This window comes from Vanessa atalanta, chromosome 11 (genome assembly GCF_905147765.1).
Source record: "Vanessa atalanta chromosome 11, ilVanAtal1.2, whole genome shotgun sequence".
Classification (NCBI taxonomy): Eukaryota; Metazoa; Arthropoda; class Insecta; order Lepidoptera; family Nymphalidae; genus Vanessa; species Vanessa atalanta.
This window is the reverse complement of record NC_061881.1, coordinates 11,830,303-11,851,497: the sequence shown is the minus strand read 5'-3', so window position 1 is coordinate 11,851,497 and position 21,195 is coordinate 11,830,303. Positions and strand designations below refer to the sequence as shown.

At 34.2% G+C, this 21,195-nt stretch overlaps 1 protein-coding gene and 1 non-coding gene across 4 annotated transcripts; both read right to left on the bottom strand.

Moving 5' to 3' along the window:
• Nucleotides 1-1,985: 1,985 nt before the first annotated feature.
• On the bottom strand, nucleotides 1,986-19,869 carry LOC125067299 (WD repeat-containing protein 44). Of its 3 annotated transcripts, XM_047675810.1 has the most exons (20): nucleotides 19,632-19,716; nucleotides 17,798-17,957; nucleotides 17,355-17,467; nucleotides 16,495-16,583; nucleotides 15,463-15,561; nucleotides 14,107-14,241; nucleotides 12,852-12,946; nucleotides 12,180-12,291; nucleotides 11,481-11,618; nucleotides 10,970-11,144; nucleotides 10,653-10,777; nucleotides 9,819-9,942; nucleotides 9,082-9,216; nucleotides 7,686-7,802; nucleotides 6,491-6,544; nucleotides 5,272-5,473; nucleotides 5,023-5,187; nucleotides 4,565-4,951; nucleotides 3,771-4,367; nucleotides 1,986-3,437 (listed from the first exon to the last, which is right to left on the bottom strand). In XM_047675810.1, exons 1-20 carry the CDS (start codon nucleotides 19,697-19,699, stop codon nucleotides 3,297-3,299), a joined length of 3,231 nt encoding a protein of 1,076 aa, XP_047531766.1. In that variant the 5' UTR covers nucleotides 19,700-19,716; the 3' UTR covers nucleotides 1,986-3,296. The 3 variants fall into 3 exon arrangements, with proteins under 3 accessions (XP_047531766.1, XP_047531764.1, XP_047531765.1); XM_047675808.1 differs by lacking the exon at nucleotides 6,491-6,544 and having other exon boundaries at nucleotides 1,987-3,437; nucleotides 19,632-19,869; XM_047675809.1 differs by lacking the exons at nucleotides 6,491-6,544; nucleotides 9,082-9,216 and having other exon boundaries at nucleotides 1,988-3,437; nucleotides 19,632-19,869.
• Trnal-cag lies at nucleotides 16,914-16,997 on the bottom strand. The gene has a single exon. It is a non-coding gene; the product is annotated as a tRNA-Leu (tRNA).
• Nucleotides 19,870-21,195: the final 1,326 nt, after the last annotated feature.

Here is a 21,195-nt window from a genome sequence, read left to right as displayed (position 1 = left end):
TGAAAACATATTTATTTAAAAATTATTCAAGGTGTTTCATATTTATATATAGTATGATAAAATTCAACGAAAAAAATAATTTAAGAAGTTAATTAACATAGAGATAAACAGTCAAATAGAATGAATGGAATGGAATTGTATGAAATAGAATGTAATAATGTTGTGCGAATGTGTTTGTAGTTCCGTATTATGTAATGTTGCCGCAATAAATTATATTTTAAGATGAATTAATTAACATTCCAATATGGTGTTAATAAAAATACTATTTCTCTATATGTTTTTTTTTATTTTCTACCTAATTATTTATGACTTTACATACCTTTATAATTCAATTTGTAATATTTTATCAAATAATGGTCAGCATTATATAAACAAAAAATGGATGATATTAGTATAAAATACCACTAGGGTTTGTAATTTAAAATGTATCTGAAGTTGATAGTAGGGTTGTGTGCAAGCCCGCCTGGGTAAATATTATATTAGATATTCTATCGCCAAGCTGTAATACGCAGTATTGTTGTGTTCCGGTTTGATGGGTGAGTGAGTCAGTGTAACTACAGGCACAAGGGACATAACATCTTAGTTCCCAAGGTTGTTGACGCATTGGCGACGTAAGAAATGGTTACTTACCATCAGGCTCATTTGCTCACCTATATCATATCTAAAAAAAGTGATACGATGGCCTTAATTATAATCTAATAAAAATCATAAATAGTTGCAAATTATGACGCGTGGAGTGGTGGCTTTTGCCACCACCACTTTGCGTTCTTACGCAAGCGCCATTTCCACGTTGAATCGCAATTCCAATCAACATGTTTCCGGAAGAAGTACGGTTCCAAAAGTCATGGAGAGAATATACCCACCATTCATTTATAAGTTACATAACATAATTAAAAAAATGTTATATATTTTTTTAGACGACCTCCGTGGTCGAGTAGAGTTTACACCGGTTTTCATGGGTACACCACTCCCGAGGTCCCGGGTTCGATTCCGGTCGAGTCGATGTAGCAAAAGTTCATTAGTTTTCTATGTTGTCTTGGGTCTGGGTGTTTGTCGTACCGTCGTTACTTCTGATTTCCATAACACAAGTGCTTTAGCTACTTATATTGGGATCAGATTATATTTTATCAGTCCAATATTTATTATTTATTTATTTATGTGTTTTGGTAGGGTGTTATATCAGAACTCAACTAAAATAATCATATTTAGTAAATAACGATTTATTACCTGTAAATGCGAATTAAAAATATACATCTTTATACGACCTCATGAATGGCATCAATAACTATACAATAATACGCTTAATATTTTAATCACATGATTTCATAACAAAGGCAAGAATTAAAATATTAGAACATGGAATTAATGTTTAGAAAAAAAAATAACAAATATACAGAGAATAATTAAATATAATAGTTTCTAAAATAATTATCGTTAGTTTTAAAGCATTTGACTTATTAATGTGCATATTCGAAAAAAAAATCAATGGTATATTGCAACACTAAATAACTTTACAATTAATACCAACTTACAAGTTTTACATTCGACGTACTTTATCTAATTATCGCTGTACAACAAATATTTTAATATAACAGCTGAATATATTTACTGCAATCATGTGAGGGCATAATACATTAAAAAAATCATGGATTTAAACGTATGTAATAGTATAGGTTACTATTTATCAAAGACAATAATAAGATTTATGAGAATAAAAAAAAATATCTCTGGATAATGTCTGGTACTTTACAAAAAATATAGATCTTTCAAGCTTTTATTTAATTTTTAAATAAAGAAATAAAAGTGAATAAATTCAAAGCAAGTGTGCCATGATTTTGATAAAATACCAAAAAAGGTTTTGTAAAATTCAATTATTTATAAATAAATTGAATCACTTGTTAATCATCCATTTAAGTTTGACGTGACGCGATTTTAACACATTCGAAAGTTTAAATTAATGAAATAATTTCGAATAATTTTATTTTTATAACAATTAATTGCACCTCATTTTGATAGTTATAAATATCTATAAATAATCATTTCAAGTACAATATTTAAATGACATAAATAGTTTATAGTTAAATTTAAAGTTTGCGCACATATATCACATGTGTACGAAGCTTAGCAATTAATTAATAATTCTATACAATTATAAAAAAAGACAAACATTTTTCATAATTATTCACGAAAATATTTTTAATCTGTCCATTTTTTCCCGCGTATTTTTAGTGTCATTTTATTACTTAATATATTAACATTTATTTCGACATAACACTTAATCCGAGATATTGTAAGAGGGATCTAAGATTCTATTGCACATTTTTATCTTAGTATAAAATACTTTAAAGTTACTCTTGTAAAATATTTTGTACGATTTCAAATAAATGAAATTATTGATCTGTCACCACTTCTTGGCATTCGATAGACATAACATTTAATAATCCTGTTGAGTGTTTTAATTTATATACTGAATGATATGCGTTTTTATTTCCTTTAAAAGGGGTTTTGATTTGATGTTTTTTTTTTCCACAAAAAGTGCTAACATTAACTAACCACAGAAAAGATAAACATAATATTCTTCAATAAAAAACACAAACCGCGAAAACCAATAGCGATTTTAAATTAACTGCGCAGTTAGAACTTATAGCTTATGTGCTTTTTACAATGTAAAGGATTTTATTTGGAATTTGTTAATTGTTTACTAGAGACTGTCAAGTAAATTTAATCTTTAAATATGTTAGAAAAATCTAACTTAAGCATAATACCAAGTCGTGGTGTAACAGACTATTCAATAAACGAAGATATTCTTTAAGAAATTAATTTGACTCCGAACGTTCAAACCGATCGTAAAATACTTATAAGCTTATCGTTTGACATAATTTTGATACGTATACGTTAAATATGATTACAGTCAATTTTACGTATCAACTTTTGACAATACACAATGGAGTTCGACGTCGAATTTCAAATTAGTTCTTAAACCGGGTACTCACTTAGAAGTGTAAGTATTTAATGTGTCAAGTGAGTTTTGACATTAATGAAGATTGTTTTGGCAAGCAGGAAGCCTGTATAACGAATACGTCGACGCGAGATTATAACGACATAACGACATGGAGTGGAAGAAAGATTTTTTTTTAAATAGAATTGGACTCAAGTTCTTGAGCACGTCCGAGGCTCCAGTCCACCAGTGACGTCATGACTACATCAAACGCTTCAGCCGTAAGTGAGTGCCCAGGTTCGCAGAGTGGTTCCACAGAACGCTGTCGTCTTGTATCGTGTCACGTATGGCTGTAGCATTAAGCGAGAGCGGAGGCGGGCAGCGAGCTGTGTTTGGGCTTGGCTTTGTGCACGAACACTTTGATGCAGCCGTTGAAGTCCGCGCTCACGAGCACGTGACCCGTCTGAGAGGAAGACACCATGCCGCCTTCGGCTGCCTTCTGTAGATTTAATGTTTATTTATTCAAACCGTTTTATTATTGCTTATCATATAAATAACAATCCACCATAAAAGTGACATGATAAAAAAATTGTCAAGATCTTTGGTGAATATACTTAAGTACAATTTAATCGTTACTTAAATAATTTAAAGAGTAAAATTCACTCAAGGTCGGTCGAATAAAACGTATTAATACATCGATTTTTTTCGAAGATAACATCTAATATGTTTTCTGTGTTGTATTTGGTATTGAATGGTCGGTATTGATTATAATCGAATTAGAGGAAAGGATATGTAAAATCATAAATTTAATATTTAAATGAATAATACATACCACTTCATCCTTCTCGTCCATCGTTTTGTGGGCGTTAGCATTCATCTTCTCCTCCCTCTCATTTATCATCCTGATCATATGGTCCGGGTTCGGCGCGAAGACGGCACACGTGACCACCGCATTATGGGCCTTTATACCCTCCCAGAAATCGTTCCTATCCCTCCTGACTGACGTGAACTTCGAGTAATCGTGACACGTCTTCCAAATATATATACACTGGTTCTCGGAACCACTCACTATGTATTTACCGTCGTGTGAGAAGGACGCCTTTATTTGACTGGACACGTTCACGTACCCTTTGTATTTGCAAGATAAATTCAGGTCCCTCAAGTCGTAGAGTCGGATGCGACTGTCGTTGGAGGTGACTAAGATTTTATCGTCATTGGGCATCGGTTCGATCCCGCTGATCTTCCTGCCGGTTGAGTTCTTCCCTCTCGTGGATCGTACGTCGATCTGTGTGTGGTATTTGAGTTGGTCCGTTGTGTAGAAAATGCACCGTCCGTCGTATGTGCCGACGACTGCGAATTTTCCGTTCTGGCAGAAGTTCGCGGCTGTTATTAGTTTCGTTTTGCCGTCGACTTCGTTCCATACAGCAACCTGGGAATGTGATAATATAAATTATGTCCACAAATATATCCAAGGTTTCAAACAAAATAATACTTCTAAAATTAGTACTAAGTTTGAAATATTTCTCTTTAAACAAAAAAGCGATAAATATGTCTAAAAATACTATTTATTTTAATTATTGTTTTCTGATTAATTAATTAATCAAATGCGCAGTGGCACGTAATTACCTTCTTATCAGGGATATCCCAGAGCCTCAGCTTCCCGTCTAGACTTCCCGATAAAAAGTACCTGTCGTCTCGGGGGTGGAACACTATCGCGGTCACAAAATCTATGTGCTGGAAACAGCACAGACACTCCCCTCTCGAAATATGCCACAATCTCACAGTCTTATCCATAGAACTCGACAAGATGAAGTTGTTCTTCGACCAGGAAACGTCCAGAAGATCGGAAGTGTGACCGGAGTAGATACAGAAGGGTTTCGGACAGAAGGGCGCGGAGGGGCCGATGGGCGGCTGGTCTTCCGGCGAGGGGGGAGGGGCGGCCAGCGAAGCGAGCGACTCCTGGGAGGGGGTAGGGGAGGCCTTCTGTTTCGCGTTGTATTTCGTGCGCATGTCCTGTGGGTCACAAAATTAAAATAAGTCAGGTATCGGCCAACGGCTCCCGAAGCGCCGGCGGCCCGTCGCACCTGGAACATGCGGTGCGCGTCGCGCGTGACCCAGATGCGCAGCAGGCGGTCCTGGCCGGCCGTGGCCAGCAGGCGGCCGCACACGCTGAACTTGCAGCACCACACGGCGCCCGCGTGCCCGCCCGCCTCCGCGCCCGCCTCGCCCGCCTCGCCCGCGCCCATCTCCTGCGCCGACGGGTGCCATTATTATTCGGCCGCACCGCTTTACCATTCGAGAGTTGATCGTCCGGCGCCACCCGTCGCACAAACCTGAACGTAACGAACGCATCCGTCGAAGTCGTACGGGCCCTTGTGCGAGTTGGAGGCCTTGAGCTTGATGTTGTGTTCGCCGCGCACGTCGTCGGCGATGTCGGCCACGTCCTCCTTGTGGCGCGCGTGCGACACCTCCTGCGCCAGCGACTTGGCCGCGTCCACGGTCTTCTTAACCGTACTTCCGAAGAACCGCTTTAATCTTGAGAAACGGATGAACAAAACCTTTGTTAAAGATATATAATTCCGTTAACTGCACCCAGTGGTATAATTATAAGACTCTTTGTTTACATTATTTTCTGTAGACAAGAAAATTAATGATGTAACTCCTAGATAGATAAACACTGCGTGGGTTCAGTCCAAGAACATGGCAATAATGATAAAAAAGAATTAAAATGTTTTATATTTAACTACTTGCATTAGCTAACTATAAACTACAAACGAAATCCATCAGAGGCATTCTTGTCTTGAACACTGCCCTGTATGGTATGGGTACAGTACATGATTCCACTAAATATTACCATATATTACAACTTCCGATCAAGATTTTTTACCAATCTTTGATCACGTACCTTGAATTTTCGTTAGTTTCTGGACTCGATAAATAATTTATAAATATTTTAACGTCCAAGAAAATAATAATTTAGAATGTCTGTACAAGAGATGGAAGATACAATAACAAGTCTTGTAATTGTACCACTGGTTACACGCATGATTAAGTTATTCACGAAAAAAAACACTTTGTAAGCGTTAAAAACAGCAAATCCGAAGTAGCAGATTCGTCTCAATGTGTTTTGCTTCAAGTAGTAAGTAAATAAATAAAACATAAACGTATTAAAAAACTCTTAAATAATATTAGCTTTTAAACAAAACCACTCAGAAATGCTGAAATAAAATAATTAATTTAATATTTTTCCGTAGAAATATAACACGGAGAAAAATAATCGCACGCTTTTTTTGTGTTACAGCGGATTCACATGAGTCGATTAACTTATAATGACGATTTTCTAACGTTCAAATTGACTTTTAAGCAAATTGAAAAGACGAAAATCGCTTCAATAAAATTTTGCTACCCGTTAAATTTTATTGATGAAAGTTTATTATCACATATTTAGTTCTTTCTTGAATAATATATCGGTCAATTCAAATCGACCCATGTGAACCGTTATAAGGGCAAAGTAAATCGTAAGCTTCATAATTAGTCGCGTTAAACGATCACCTGATATTTATGTTGTCTTGGGAATGACACTTCACTAGATCTGCACGCATCAGTCTAGATTAACGAATACCATTGTTAGAACTTTACCTTCAAAAATCTTGTGAATATAAAAACCTGTCGTTTATTTGGGTTGGGCCCTTTTTTGCATACTTAAAATAACTTTCAAAAACAGACCAGCAAATTGACCTTCTTATAAATGATCATTTAACCATAGACAGTGACACTGTCAATATAACGCCAACCACGAGATCTAAGATGTTTCATCTCTTGTGCCAGTGTCCCTAAAATCGGAACATAACGATACAGTATTTATGTTTAGCTGTAGAAATGGTAGAATAATTGATGAGTTAGTGTTAAGCTTCCAAACGAGTCTGTAAAACCTACCCATTGGGATCGAAACGGATGAGTCCGTTCTTATTTGGATCTTTGACAATGTGTTTGATTATTCTACATTCAAATGAACCTACATGTTTCAGGGCCATAACATACCAAGCACACAGGATGCTTTTTAAACGCGATTTCTTCGTGACGAAATGGAAGTATTATTAGCCTCATTTTCTTCAGAACACTTTGAGGTTTAGCTGTATCGGTTAAGGTCTTCTTATTGTAAGGTTAACAATTCGATTTAGAATGAACTTATTGTAAGAAACCGCTAAAGGAAACAAAAATAGTATTCAAGAGTGGCAAATGAAAAGTTCTATCCGCACTATTACAAATTAGTAATCACAGGTAAGCTAAGCTACAGCCTGTAAAGTCCCACTACTGGACCACCTGGCACTTCTTGAGTTATGGAAAAACCTTTTTTCCCAACACTGCGCAACAGCAGATTCAATCGACACGTGTATGTTTTCTCACAATGTCCTCCTTTTCCGTCGAGCTTGTGATAAAATCTATTCCGATATAAATTCATTATTTTTAGTTAAAATCCAAGGAACTTATAATTTTTACTATGATTTTATTATATTTATATTTAAGATTTTTTTATCCGTACATACAAATATCTTTATACAAATAACACCAACCCACACTGCAGTAGTGTGATGGGACTAATTTTGTTCTTAAAAGGAGAAGAGGCCTTGCTTCCTACAACACAAAAGACTTAACAAAGAAAATGTTTTCAGTGTAAATTGTTTGGTGGCATCGTTACATTATTGTCTATTTCCAATATAGTCTAAATTACTACAAAGATAATTACTTCTCAGTCTTCCTCTTGATGGCGGTCGTCTGTCTGTCTGTTCCTTCCTTCTTTATCTCCTTCATTTCATCCTCAGCGCCGCCAGCGCAGACGCTTTCGCTCTCTTCATCAGTTTCTCTATAATTAACGTTTATATTACATAAATTGCCTATGAACAACACATAATAGATAGACTGACTGTCAAGACGATTGACTGTTTCGTTTCATAATAATTACTTGTATAGTATAAAACACTTATTAAGAAAAAAAAAACAAACAGATACAACCACCGAAATTAACTACATAAAAAAAATCTAAAATAAATTTTGTATTTGCTAGTTCTATTGTTTATGGAAATTGAAAATCACACGACTAGTTTTTATTTTTTGTTTTCTACATAGAACACTTCTTCTTTTATAATCTTTTTAAATAATGTAGGTCCTGAAAATAATATTCCTATTACACAACAACCTGAGCCCTATTTTATAACGATTATCTTAACTATGTATATTCATTCTTTTAGAAAAAATTTACCTCTACTTCTAAATGACAAAGGAATGCTCCATACAGCCACCCCCAGTACTTACCAAATAATTATGTAATTGTCAAATACGGTTTCAATACATTTTACAATATATAATAGTTGTGACCATGTGACGACGAATGAAATAACCAACAGTTTAAGAAAAAAAACTCAATAGAGAGAAATAGCGTCGGCAAAAAAAGGATTGACAATAATGAATTGGATCAAAGTTTATTAAAATACTTCTGACATTCTCTACCAACAAGTCTTGCTCGTTTATATTTATTATTTTAAAATTGCTTAAACATGATAGGTCAAAATCAGTACGTAGAATAAAATGTTCCAATCCATTCTGAATTCATTTCGACAGTTTGATATAAACATCAATAGATTTATTAGGCAATAACAGTATAAACAAGTATTAGTCACTAAAGTACCGTGGATTCAATTGTATCCAAGTGTGAGTAAGTGATATATATGTGTGCCAAAATAAATATAAAAATATATATAGTAGTTTCATAATGTTAAGTGTTGTAAGTATATACTACAACCCGAAAGATCTCCGACACAGTACAGCGCGTGTCAAAAGAGTTGATCACAGCAACTGAAATCTAGTATTTTTTATCATTATGCAAGTTATTATTTAGAAATTGATTGTAATAACGATTTAGTTTTATGAAATAGGGCTCATAAACAAATGTATATATTTTTCTATAACAACACTAATACACACATACACCATATAACACAGAAACATCAAAAGCTTGCGTGCAAAACAACATCTAGACCAGAAGCAAAATACCGCATATCGAGAGCCGAGAAGCTGACATATTTTTATGTTCTTTATAAAAAAAAAATAACGGGCATAGACAAGATAGAATTAAAAAAGTGAACCTAGTGTCTATACTGAGGATTGATATTGCAGGTTGTATGGGCGTGGACGGAGATCGCTTCAAAAGGCTGAAGGAAGTGCTTGATATACTGATCGAGGCTCTCTTCCTCCATATATTCTTTGGTTTGCTCTTCGGACTGCAAATATTAGTTTTTTTATCAGGATCGCCTCGAATTTAGTCTGATTTTTAGTAATCTTATGATGTTCCTAGTTTGGTATGCTAAAATTTTATCCCTGAGAAGATACAGATATTTTTTGCTGTGCACTATTACTATTTTACTTTTATAATCTGTATATTTATTAAAACGTGATCAAATTCTTATTTTTTTATTCCATGTTAATTATTTTTGTTATTAATTAGATAATTATGTTATAACATATATATCGTAACACATATTTTCATAATGTTAAGTGTTGTCAATAAAAAAATATATAATTTAGAAAAAATAGTTGCAAGACAAGAAAGATTTTGTAAACGTATATTTGTTACATAAGTTAAATATTTTTTTTTATAACATATCATGCATTAACAACCACTACCCTAGCGTGCAATTGAAAAAAAAAACAATCCGTAGACCAATACGCATACCTGAAATATTGTAAACGTCATCGTTAAGAAGAAGACAATTATTAAAACTAGCTTGAGAGTATATTATACTACAGATAATGCAATTAGTTTTGACATAGAACATAGATACTAATATTCGTGCATATTAAATCTGGCACAGATAATAAATACCTCGTGTGTTCGTCGTCGTTCGTGCGTCCAATGTACTCGGATGTGAGGCGCATTATGTGTAAACTTAGCGGGTTGATGCATTGCGGTAATTTGTGTTCAGCCACGCTGAGAGGCATGCGTTCGCCTGGAATATAATGTACGATCTGTTTATTTACAACATATGTGACTTTGTTAATTTGTATTGAAAGTAATTTTGTTTTTGAATATTGATTCTTATACTTAATATAAGGTGTTTATCCAAACTGATACCGTAATGTATTAATATAAAAATATTATGATACTGACCAGTAAATTTTAAAACGTCTATTCAGTGATAACATCATTCCGTAATACGAGACTTTCAAAATATTTATAATTGCTACTTTGATAGTATTTTTTATGTATAATCTTGGGTACAGATAAATTTAAGCGAAAAAAATATAAGGACTAAATAAAAGGCAAAATATAGCGATAAAAGTAAATAAAATAATAAATTAATATATTTATAAATTATTAACGAGTTACCACTAACAATCTTCAATAGAATTATGTAAGTTTTGACAAGTGGAATGCGGGAATCAATAACTTGAATATCTATTACAAATATTTCGAAATTATTGTTGTTGAACTTGTTATATGAGGTGAACAGAAAATTACAGAAGAAATTACTAAGATAATATATACATTATACATACATGCGGTTAAAGAGCTGTATGGGGTTATTTACGTCAGGTATTCGACGATTTCGGTCGCTTATAATATATAACTCAACGAGGAAGCTAACAGAAGCAGTGTGTGTGTGTGTGTGTGTGTGTGTGTGTGTGTGTGTGTGTGCGTGTGCGTGCGTGCGCTCACCGGTGTCCAGGTTGAGCACGGTGACCTGCTCCAGTATCTCGATGTCGGACAGCTGCGGGCCCAGCGCCGCGCCCTGCGGGGGGTCGCCGGCCGAGCGCCGCCGCGCGCGCGCGCCCGACCCGCGCCTGGGGGGGGGGGACGTGTTAGGTCAGACAGACACAGAGCACGAACGCGACGCCGGCCGTAGAGAATGGAACGCGTGCAAGCTCTAGTGATATTGAGTTCTCATGCGTTCAATTGTGGGAGCCTTCGATTCGGATGTCTCAGATTGGTATTACAGTAGACCTATAATTGCAATGTAAAAGCGTAATCGTTACCTGGTCGCGGAGCCTAGACTGGAGGTGCCGGTGGTGGGCGGTCGTCCCTCGCTGTGCGTGCGGGCCGACCCTCCACTGCCAGCCCCGCCGCCGGTAGCAGCGCCCTCTCCCTCCCCTCCGTCCCCCACCCCGCCGCGCGCCCGTTCCTCGTCCTGTGGTCGCACCACGTAGTCTCCTGGTGGCAGAGAACGCGCTGAATCTCTATTACTCTACGTCCAGAATTCAGACTTTTAACGAACGGCGAGCGATCTTGCTAATATTATAAATTCAAGTTATATTATTATTCACGTTTTGAATTGGAATTCAGAGAAAGTAATCTCTAAATTATGTTGGAGAGAATTATTCTAAAACACTTTGATAAATTTATACAATATTTTTTATATAACTTGTAAATATACCAGGGTAATAGCTAGTTATATAATAATCCAAATCTCAACTTCCAGATAAAAACAGAGTCTAAGAACTAAAAGAAAAATCTACTCAATTACTACAAGAAGAAGGTCCATTTTACCTTTAACGGCTTCTTTAATGTCTAATGTGGAGTGATGAGGTAGAGGCCTCAAGGAGGTGGCGGTGCTGCTTCTGGAAGAGGTGCTGGCGCGCTCGCTTGAACGGGACTCGTGTACGCTGAGTGAGGACATATCCGCTGCTGTTCAAGTAACAATAATGTATCGTTTAGATTTCCCAAATAGTTCGAAACTTTAGGGATGACTGAATTGAAACAAGACTCCTTAGCATTTGGATATAAGAAAGAAGACACAAGACATGCCTTCAACCATGTCAATATGTTTTGTAGCTGTAAAAAAGAGAATTATTTTTACCATAGTCCATAACAATGATGTCATCCTCAGTGATTTCGCCCACGGCGGCATATCGATTAACTACGCAGGATATATTTTAGTGCGCAAGTGTGTGCGCAGAGACAAGTATTCCCTTTTGCCCCACTCTCATAATGGGACGTCAAATCCGACACGACCGGAAAGAGTTCAGGCGCGGGACCAACATCTTTACATACTTACCAAGGCACTTACACACTCTCGGGCTGTTACTGAGAATTTTCAGATAGAAAAATCCAATAACTTTTATCGACTCGACCTGGGGTTTAATCTCAGAATCTGCGGCCTTATATACAGCCACTAGATTGAGTCATAACAATATAAAATGGGGGAACATCGTATATTAATTAGTTTCTATAATATTGTAACCTCACCGTATTTGGATTGTGATAACTCCAACGAGTCTTGGAACTCCCTGGTCAATGACTCTATTGTGCTAGCTGGACTTGGCAGTGACATCGTTTGATTCACTGTATTAGAGAGAGGCTGGAACAATCATAGAAGTGATATGTTTTTTTATTATTAGATGGTATTAATCACATTTATAATTTCTTGCAATACAGAGTATTCAATCTTCCTACTATTTTATATTACTAAAAGTAATAACACAAATTGTATCATCTGATGTGTTTCATACTCGGTGGTAGGGCTTCATGCAAGCCCGTCCGCGTAGGTACCACCCCCTCATCAGATATTCTACCGTCAAACAGCAGTACTCAGTATTGCTGTGTTCGGGTATGAAGGATGAGTGATCTTCTAGCTCCCAAGATTATCATCTTAATTCCCAAGATTAGTGGAAGCATTGGCGATGTAAATTATGGTTAATACTTCTTACATTGTCTGTCCATTGTCTACGGGCGGTGGTGACCACTTACGATCACGTGGTCCATTCGCCTACCTATATCATAAAAAAAAGCTGTATCACATATTAGAGGGCCTGTAATTTCACACACAACCAAGAATTGCGTACACACATCTACACTTCCGCGCTTTGTGATTGGTCGTTGTGGCGTGATAGAAATATTATTTATATAGCATTATATTACCTCCACCAATAAATCGTCGAGTGGCCTGTGTGAGTCCGATACGCTTAAGTTGTCTCCCTCCGTCGTCGATAGCGACTGCGACCCGTGCAGCTTGTCTGTTACGAGCAACGAACGAATCAGTATAAATTCAAATATAAGGGATCGAACGTAACGCAAATGGCAATCTTATGTAAAGCTACGGCCACACAGATTCACCTTAATACATGTCATTTTATTGGTCGAAATGATCTCGTCTGATCGCATGCATGGATGCTACTTTACAGAAAATTCAGCCTTTGCGAGCGATAGAATAAATTTTAAATGAAATAAGGAGCAATGAAAGAGTAGCGAAAATGTGTATGATAAGCTTTCCCTCCATTATGGGATTTTTTGTTTTTTAGTGCGAACACTGACTTTGTGTTATTTTGGGATGAAAAATATAATACTATTAAAAAAGAAGGATAACTTTAACACCTATGTACATGCATAAACAAGATATAAACTAAGAAGTAATAAAATTCTACAACGAAAAGAACATTTCATACTTGCATTAGTCTATGGATAAATGGACGATTCTTAAAACCCACGACTCAGAATTGTCTTACTTTAAATCGGTACAATAATTTTAGGTACCTCATGGTTAGAACTCATGGTACATTAATATCAAATAACAACTTTAAGAAGGATTTATTGCAAGTTTTTTTTTAATGGCTACTGTAATTTTTGTATATATAAGTTTTGGAGTCTTGGCAAAGACCTAAATACGAAATAAAGTTAAAGACTAAATATGATAATCAGTTTTTAAATAAAGTTTGAATAGTTAATTAGTTTCGATTTAAAGTACCAGTTTAATGAAATGAAAGCAGTGTGAATAAGAAGATGAGGGGATCGGTTGTCGAGTAAATATAGTAAGGCGTAGTTCACATCAGGTCAGATACAGTCCTATATATTTAAAAAACAAGATTCACATCAAGATCCCGGTAAAACTATCAGCCCGATATCGATTTATCATACGTTATACTACGATACAATATCGGATGTAATTAGCGTACTCAAAACTGCTTTCAGGCGAGCCTGGCTAAAATATAAGACGCAACAGTAAGAGAGCCGCCGGTCGGCCGTCGGTCTGACCTAATGTGAACCAGCTAAAAGCCGGGTACTCACGGGTGTAGCGTGTAATGTATCGAGCGAGTTTCGAAAGTGAGAACGCCCCGGAGGGGAGGGAGAGTACACCCACGCTACACCGCGAGGCCGGCGCAGCGGCGGCGACAGTCACTTCTCTTCTTGCGGCGCGGCGGCGCGACGGGGCGCGGCTCGGCGCCGCTGACGGCCACGACGGCGCCGGCGCGGCTCTGCTTCAGGCTGTTCGCCTTCGTGCTCGCGATCACGTCCGGCTCCGCCATCGCTAGCGCTGACGGACTGGTTACTTGGACTTTTCACATACTTTATCATATCGAGTCGAAACGCTCAGGACGTCGAACGTTGGGCGACTTCGATATTTACTTTACTAAATTAAAAGGCTGTTAACGCGGCGTACTTTTTTTTTAAAATTTCGACTTAGGTTTCTCATTAATATATTAGCGTAAGCAGAGCCGCGGTGAGCAGCATTATGAAATATTCGTATTTCCTCTGAGCTGGTGATTCAGTATAATACACATATTGAGAGAAACCGAACTTGTCCCAAATGATGCCGCAAACAATTTTATTAAATGATAATACAGATCAACTGTCGATAGGTTGTTAGTTAGCCACGAAAATTAGTAACAATAATGATATTTTTTTATAATAAAGCAATTCTACTCTATACACATAAAAACGGGCATGTGTGTCGACGCCAAGTTGATTGTTGTTAAGGACTGTTCTTTTTATAGTACGTTGATTTTTTATTTGTATTAAATGTGGCTTGGTGACTTATAAGATCTTTTATAATTTGGAAATAAAATGGCACAGACAAAAAATCTTGTTCGTTGTATAAAGAGTGATCATAGATGGTATCTTTAAATAATATTACTATCGACTAATAAACATTGTAAACAGTTTTATATAATATATTTCATTTTATTGATTTGTATCTATATTCCCTTGAAAGTACTCATGGACGTATTGCTCACTATGCTATGTATATTTCAATGGCAGGAGGACTAAAGACAAAAAAAATCTTATTTACATATTCCATGCGAGTTTCAAATAACTTTGCTTTATTATGCACTACAAACAGTTTTTTAATTAATATATGTTTTTAATTTATAAAACCATTTAACTTTTACACTTGTTACAACTAGTTATGTCGACTTTAATGTTACTCTCAAAGATCCAGGAACAACTTCACTAACATTCAAAACGCATTTTTTCTAGAAGCCATAGTTAACACCATAGATTATTTTAGATTTTGACAATTATGTTATGTCAACTCAAGGTCAAAGTTGCAAATTGATCTTGAGGCCTCCTGCCTTTGAAATCGACTATAGGCTATATGATCAGCCATCCAAGAACCTTTTTATATAATCCCTATAAATTAAATTAAATCATTATTATTATTTATAATATTTTTTTTAGTATTATAATTTGGAAAAAATACTTTTTATTTCATAATTTTAGGAGTTCTAATTTATTGGGATAAAATTTTCCTTACCAATTGTTTGGTTTCTGTCCACATTCAAAGGATCATCTGATATAGTTGAAGGTTCTCTTGATGAAGCTGATGGCGCAAAGGTCGATTCACGAATATTTTCTATAAAGATCAAACAATCTCCCTCTATAAATGTTTTTTTTTTTCAAAAAGGCTGAACAAATCAGCCTTCCCTTGAATGTCCTAAAAGACGATATTGATACCTTCTCTGAAGTTCATTCACACAGAGATTTTTCTATAAGACACGGAAATAAAATCTGAGCACCTCCAACATTGGATATTAAGCACCGACTGAAAACGAATTCGGTTTGGATTGACACCTTTAAGAGTAAAACACTCTTACAGTTATAATAAGTACACTTAATAAAACTTGGATTTGTTCAGAATGGTTAAAGATCTATCGTTTAAGAAGTGTGTTGTAACAGAAATGGAGTTCAATAGGACTCCGAGTGTTATATTAAAGTATTTATACGATGTATATTATATGTATATATAACTATAGTTTGCTTTTAATCAAATGTTAGTATGTATAGTTATTTACAAATTAGATTAACACCCGAACATTAAAATCCCACCAAATGATTTCCTAATCCAATTATTATATACAAGAAACAGTTAATTCCTATATAGAATCACTAAAATCTATCATTCATAAAGTTTGCTTAATTTTGTATGGATTAGTGACGTCATATACTATCCGATATTTTTACACGTAACCTAATCCGTAAATAGGAAGCCAATGGTAGCTCCTGAATTAGGATAAGAAATAGTACTACCCATAAACAAAACAAAACGTTTCTTGAATATAGTAACCAGACATATTTAACTGCACTAGTACTAAACATATAATTGATCGAAATAAATCTAACTAAAATTGAATTAACAATGATTTCTGGAAGCTAAGATTTGAATTAAATTATATAATGTTTATGGAGCAATTAAATATAATTGAAATGAAGTGTTAAGCTACCATGCCTTTTAATTAACATTTAAATCTAGTGTTGATAATAAAAAAAAATAACATTTAAAACTTACGATGTGAATCTGCCACTCCACTCAAAATTCTTCCAATTCTGCCGAGTGACGTCATACTTTGCAAGCTCATCGTATCATGAGATATAATTCTGTAAGAATATAACACGATTATACACTTAACATCGTACATAAATGATAAAATAAATCAAACATATATCTAGCATTCTATAAAAATAATCATGAGGGTGCAACACAGTACGATGGCAGAGGTGAAATTTTTTTGCATCAGCACGTCTCACTCGAACGTTACTACAACGATTCCACTTTTGCCTTTAAATTAGACATTGAAAAAAAAAAGTAATTTCATTTCAAAAAAAAGCAAGCTACAATTTACAGTTATACGTATATAATATAGTCTTGAAAAACGTATCTTACAATTAAATTACAATAATTGACAAAATAATATATCTAAAAAGATCTGTCAGAAGTGGGATTCGAACCCACGCCCACAGAAGTGGACTGCGACCTGAACGCAGCGCCTTAGACCGCTCGGCCATCCTGACATATAATTCCAAGACAAAACTGTCGAAATGTACATCCAGATCGTAAAAAAACCTAAACAAAATTTTGAAGTCTTTACATGAATCAACAACGTTGTCGTATGTACTAAGAAAAATATTAATTATCCAAATCATATTTTAGGCTATTAACAGTAACATCGTAAATCGTGTTTCGTGATCATAAAACAATATATAAGGAGCCCCCCCCCCCCCTTAAATCCAATTGGAATTATTATCCCTGGACATTTTTGTGACACACTGTAAACTTACTTACAACAACTATACATTCTAACAAATTATATACGAGCCTTTTTCAAAATGTTATTATTAAAAAAATCCTTTGATAGTTTGTTCACTAACTTGAATGGGTGTTCCATCGGAGCTGATACAGGGGCACCAGGGTCAGGCTCATCTTCTTCCTCTGTCTGCATACACCGACGTAGCTCTTGAAATCGTTTACGACCTTGCACAACCTGAAAGATTTTAAAAACGTTACCTGTTTAGTAGCACATGACATAATTATTGGAATACTTTTGGGTGTACTAGACCTATTAAATTATATTATTTAAGAACGGTGAAAACATATAAACTTAAATCATAATAGGCGACATATTTCTTAACAAAAAATATACTGTAATACAATCCACTTATTGATGTGGAAAATGGCATCATAAAAACATAATGAAAATATCAAGCTTACGCCTTATACATGAATTCCATGGCATCCCACTGTGACAGAAGGTATTGGTTTGAGTAAACAAATGATATAAATATAAATTAAATATTTATTTATGAATACAAACATTTTTCACAGTATTTCTGTCATCTTGCAACACTGTGTTCTCTGATACTGGAGTGCTGGTAACACCAACAGCTTGTAAATCATTAGTTTTGGTCTGTTTTCTTTCCTTTTCTCCATTGGAACTGTCTGTTACATTTATATTCTTGCATATTGATGATCTCCTGAAAAAAAAACCATATAATGAGTGGTTAGACGGGTTATATACCCCTTTTGTTCAATTACACTCCATATTCGCTCCTTAAAAAAAAACTAGGAAAAAAAATCTAATTAGGGTTATTTTTTATTTATGTTTATCGGTGTTGGGGCTTTGTGCCAGCCTATCTGGGTAGGTAGCACCCACTTATCATATATTCTACTGTAAAACAGCAAGGAGCAACACTTAGTACTGTTATGTTCTGATTTGAAGTGTGAAATTTTGCATAATTATTAGTAAGACTGTGCTCTTCAGTTCATTGTTGAACACATGTAATCTCATAATGGAGCATGTAAATAAATAATGACTTAAGTATATCATATATTCGAAAAGAGAAAGAACCTACTAAAATATGGTTATTTTTGGTGTCACCTAAAGTAAATCATGACAAATTTAATTTGGTAGCACTTTTTGTAATGCTTGATTGGACATGATATAATTATATAATCTAAAAACAAATTGAACTAAATATTACTAAACCATAAAAATTGTAAAATAGATTAGAATAAATAAGAAATCAATTAAAAACTTGTATAATGTACAGTCCAAATCTAGAAATGTATTTGGCATGAAATTCAACCTTCTATAAAATACTAGCAATCTGCATCCAATTCACATATGTGCAGTTTATTAGTGAAGAAATCAAAATTTTATTGTTAAAGCCCATTTCGCAGTAAACAATTTTTTGGTTACACATAATTTGGAATAAGTGATACTGATTTCTTGTAAATTTGTTCTGTTTTAAGAGTTATTTCTTTCCGACTTGGTAAATTAAAATGATTAGCTCAATTAATTCATGATATCAAAATAAATAAACAAATTTTAACCTTTATATAATATATATTATAGTAGAAATAATTGATATGTTTTTCTATTATTCACATATTAGAAATACTATATTGGAAACATAGTTGAAGAGACAATAATGTTTGCAAGATCAATTTATTTCATGGTTACCCTTCTGCGTAGACAGGTTTGTAGTTAAAAATAAAATAGGATAGTATTTTCTTTTATGGAAGACTTTTTATTATAAAACCGGTGTTTTCATGAATTATTTATAATAAGGAAATAACAGATTCAATATTATAAATTGATCTGGAAAATTCAGTGTGTAAGTATTTGTACAATGTAATTATTTTAACTATTTGACAGTTTGAAATATTATTGTTTATTTAATATTATTATTTTACATTGATCTCCAAAATATATTTAAATTCTTCTATTTTTTAAAAGAAAACTTATGCATAATTACCTCAGTGGCAAACACAACAATAAAACAGACTTAGACATAGTGAACACAGAAAAAAGGGTTTTAAAAAACACGACAATTTGACTTCAGGACACAAGACAGAATGTATTAAACACAAAATTACAATGAGTCCTTAACACTAATCAGTCTCGCGTCAGTAACGATAGTTTGTGCATGTAATCACCTGCCGATACCTTCCAAGGACGTTCATAACTACCAAAACATCTGTTGAACTAGATAGTCTAACCAAACTAGTTTTTTGGTTTAAAACATTACATAAACAATACGAAATGTGTAATAAAGGAAGCCAGGTGGAAAATTCTTGACATATACTGACTCATTACGATAAAAAAACATCCCTGAAACATATTGTAAATTAATTACAGTACTTACTTTGATCCCTTGACGGGTGTGAACTCTTCAGCGTCAAAAAACTCCTCTGAATCGCTACTATCACCCATTTTATAGAAGATGAATATATGAACAAATAGTCTTTACGATAATGGTATAAAATATTCTAGATCATTGTTTATTTTGGTAGTTATTAACGAAGAAAGTTGATTTTAATTCGTTCAACCATCTTCAACAATTTGACACTTTACTGTCACTGTCAAATGTCAAACGGTCAGCTGCGGCGACAAGGATTTGGGTATTACCAACTGAAATAATCTTAAATTAAACAAGTACAATGTGCTTGAAATTATATTGAATACTTGAAAAAGATTAAACGCACAAGGCCAGAAAAAAAATTAACAAATATGCATAATTATAACTAGTGAGTAGTAAATAGTGGCCGTTGATTGATTCTCTTAGTTATTGTAATCATTATATTTAATTAAACTGGCTCGTATATCTTCTTTACCAAAAAGTTTAATTGAGTGAAATGACTAATAATGAATTTAACACCTATGTTATTGTTTTAACAAATTTTAGTTAAGTACTTGCGCACCATACTTTATAATTTTTTAACCTGTCTTCTAATATGTACTGTATTATATATCAATATACTTAAATCATAAACAATAAATTAAGCATTTAATAACTTATATACAATATAACTTAATTACTATATCGTTGTTATATATTCATACTCAATATAAATTAATGATATACTTTAAATAAGAATTATTATAAAAATATATTCTTTAAATATATTCTAATATGAATTATAAATAGTTAGTGTATAAATTATAACCGCTTGGAATGGTGACAAATGCTAGCATCATTACCCTGTTTCTCAACAGCGGCTCTGGCTTTTAACATATTATTTTTTATTTTATTGGCGTTCTCTGATATGAGACGAGGCCGGTGTGTCAACACATCATCAAGATTAATACCCGGAATTCAGAGAAAATAATAGTAAACATATATTCATGATTAGCATCTAAGCACAAACTTTGTAATAACACCCCTTTTTAAATATTAAAGATGCAATAAATAAATTTAAGAAATCCTAAAGCTAAGTCTGCAGATCTCGGTATTAAATCAAATTTTCTTAAATATAATAAAACTTTTTGCAATTGAAGAAGGAATAAAGAATAACAAACCTCAGATTTACATATTTCATGCGATATGCTTTTAGCTCTGCTTTATCATACACTACAAACAGTTCTTGGTTAATATATTTGTCGATATAATACAACAATTATCTTAATAATACTTACAGCTACTTTAATTTTACTGCCAAAGTTTTGACAAAATCTTAACCGAAATTAATCCGTAATAAATATCAAGATTATTCAGAACGACTAATGATATATACGATATGGTAAAGTAATAAAATTCCGCAGTTATTTTTAACTTTTCCAATTCATAAAGGAGGAAAGGCTTGGAACTCATTCCACCACATTACTCCAATGCCGTTTGTTCGAAGGTTACCTGTTTAAAGGCCTGTAGCTTTTCATCTTTATTAATATTTAAATTGTCATATTACTTTCTAAGGTACATCAAAATATTA

Coding starts and splice junctions, on each gene's coding strand:
- LOC125067299 (XM_047675810.1), bottom strand. CDS start 19,699: ATGGGTGATAGTAGCGATTCAGAGGAGTTTTTTGACGCTGAAGAGTTC. Junction 10,778..10,969: donor AGTCTAGGCTCCGCGACCAG/GTAACGATTACG, acceptor CCCCCCCCCCAG/GCGCGGGTCGGGCGCGCGCG. Junction 7,803..9,081: donor ATCCTCAGTATAGACACTAG/GTTCACTTTTTT, acceptor CGTTAATTATAG/AGAAACTGATGAAGAGAGCG.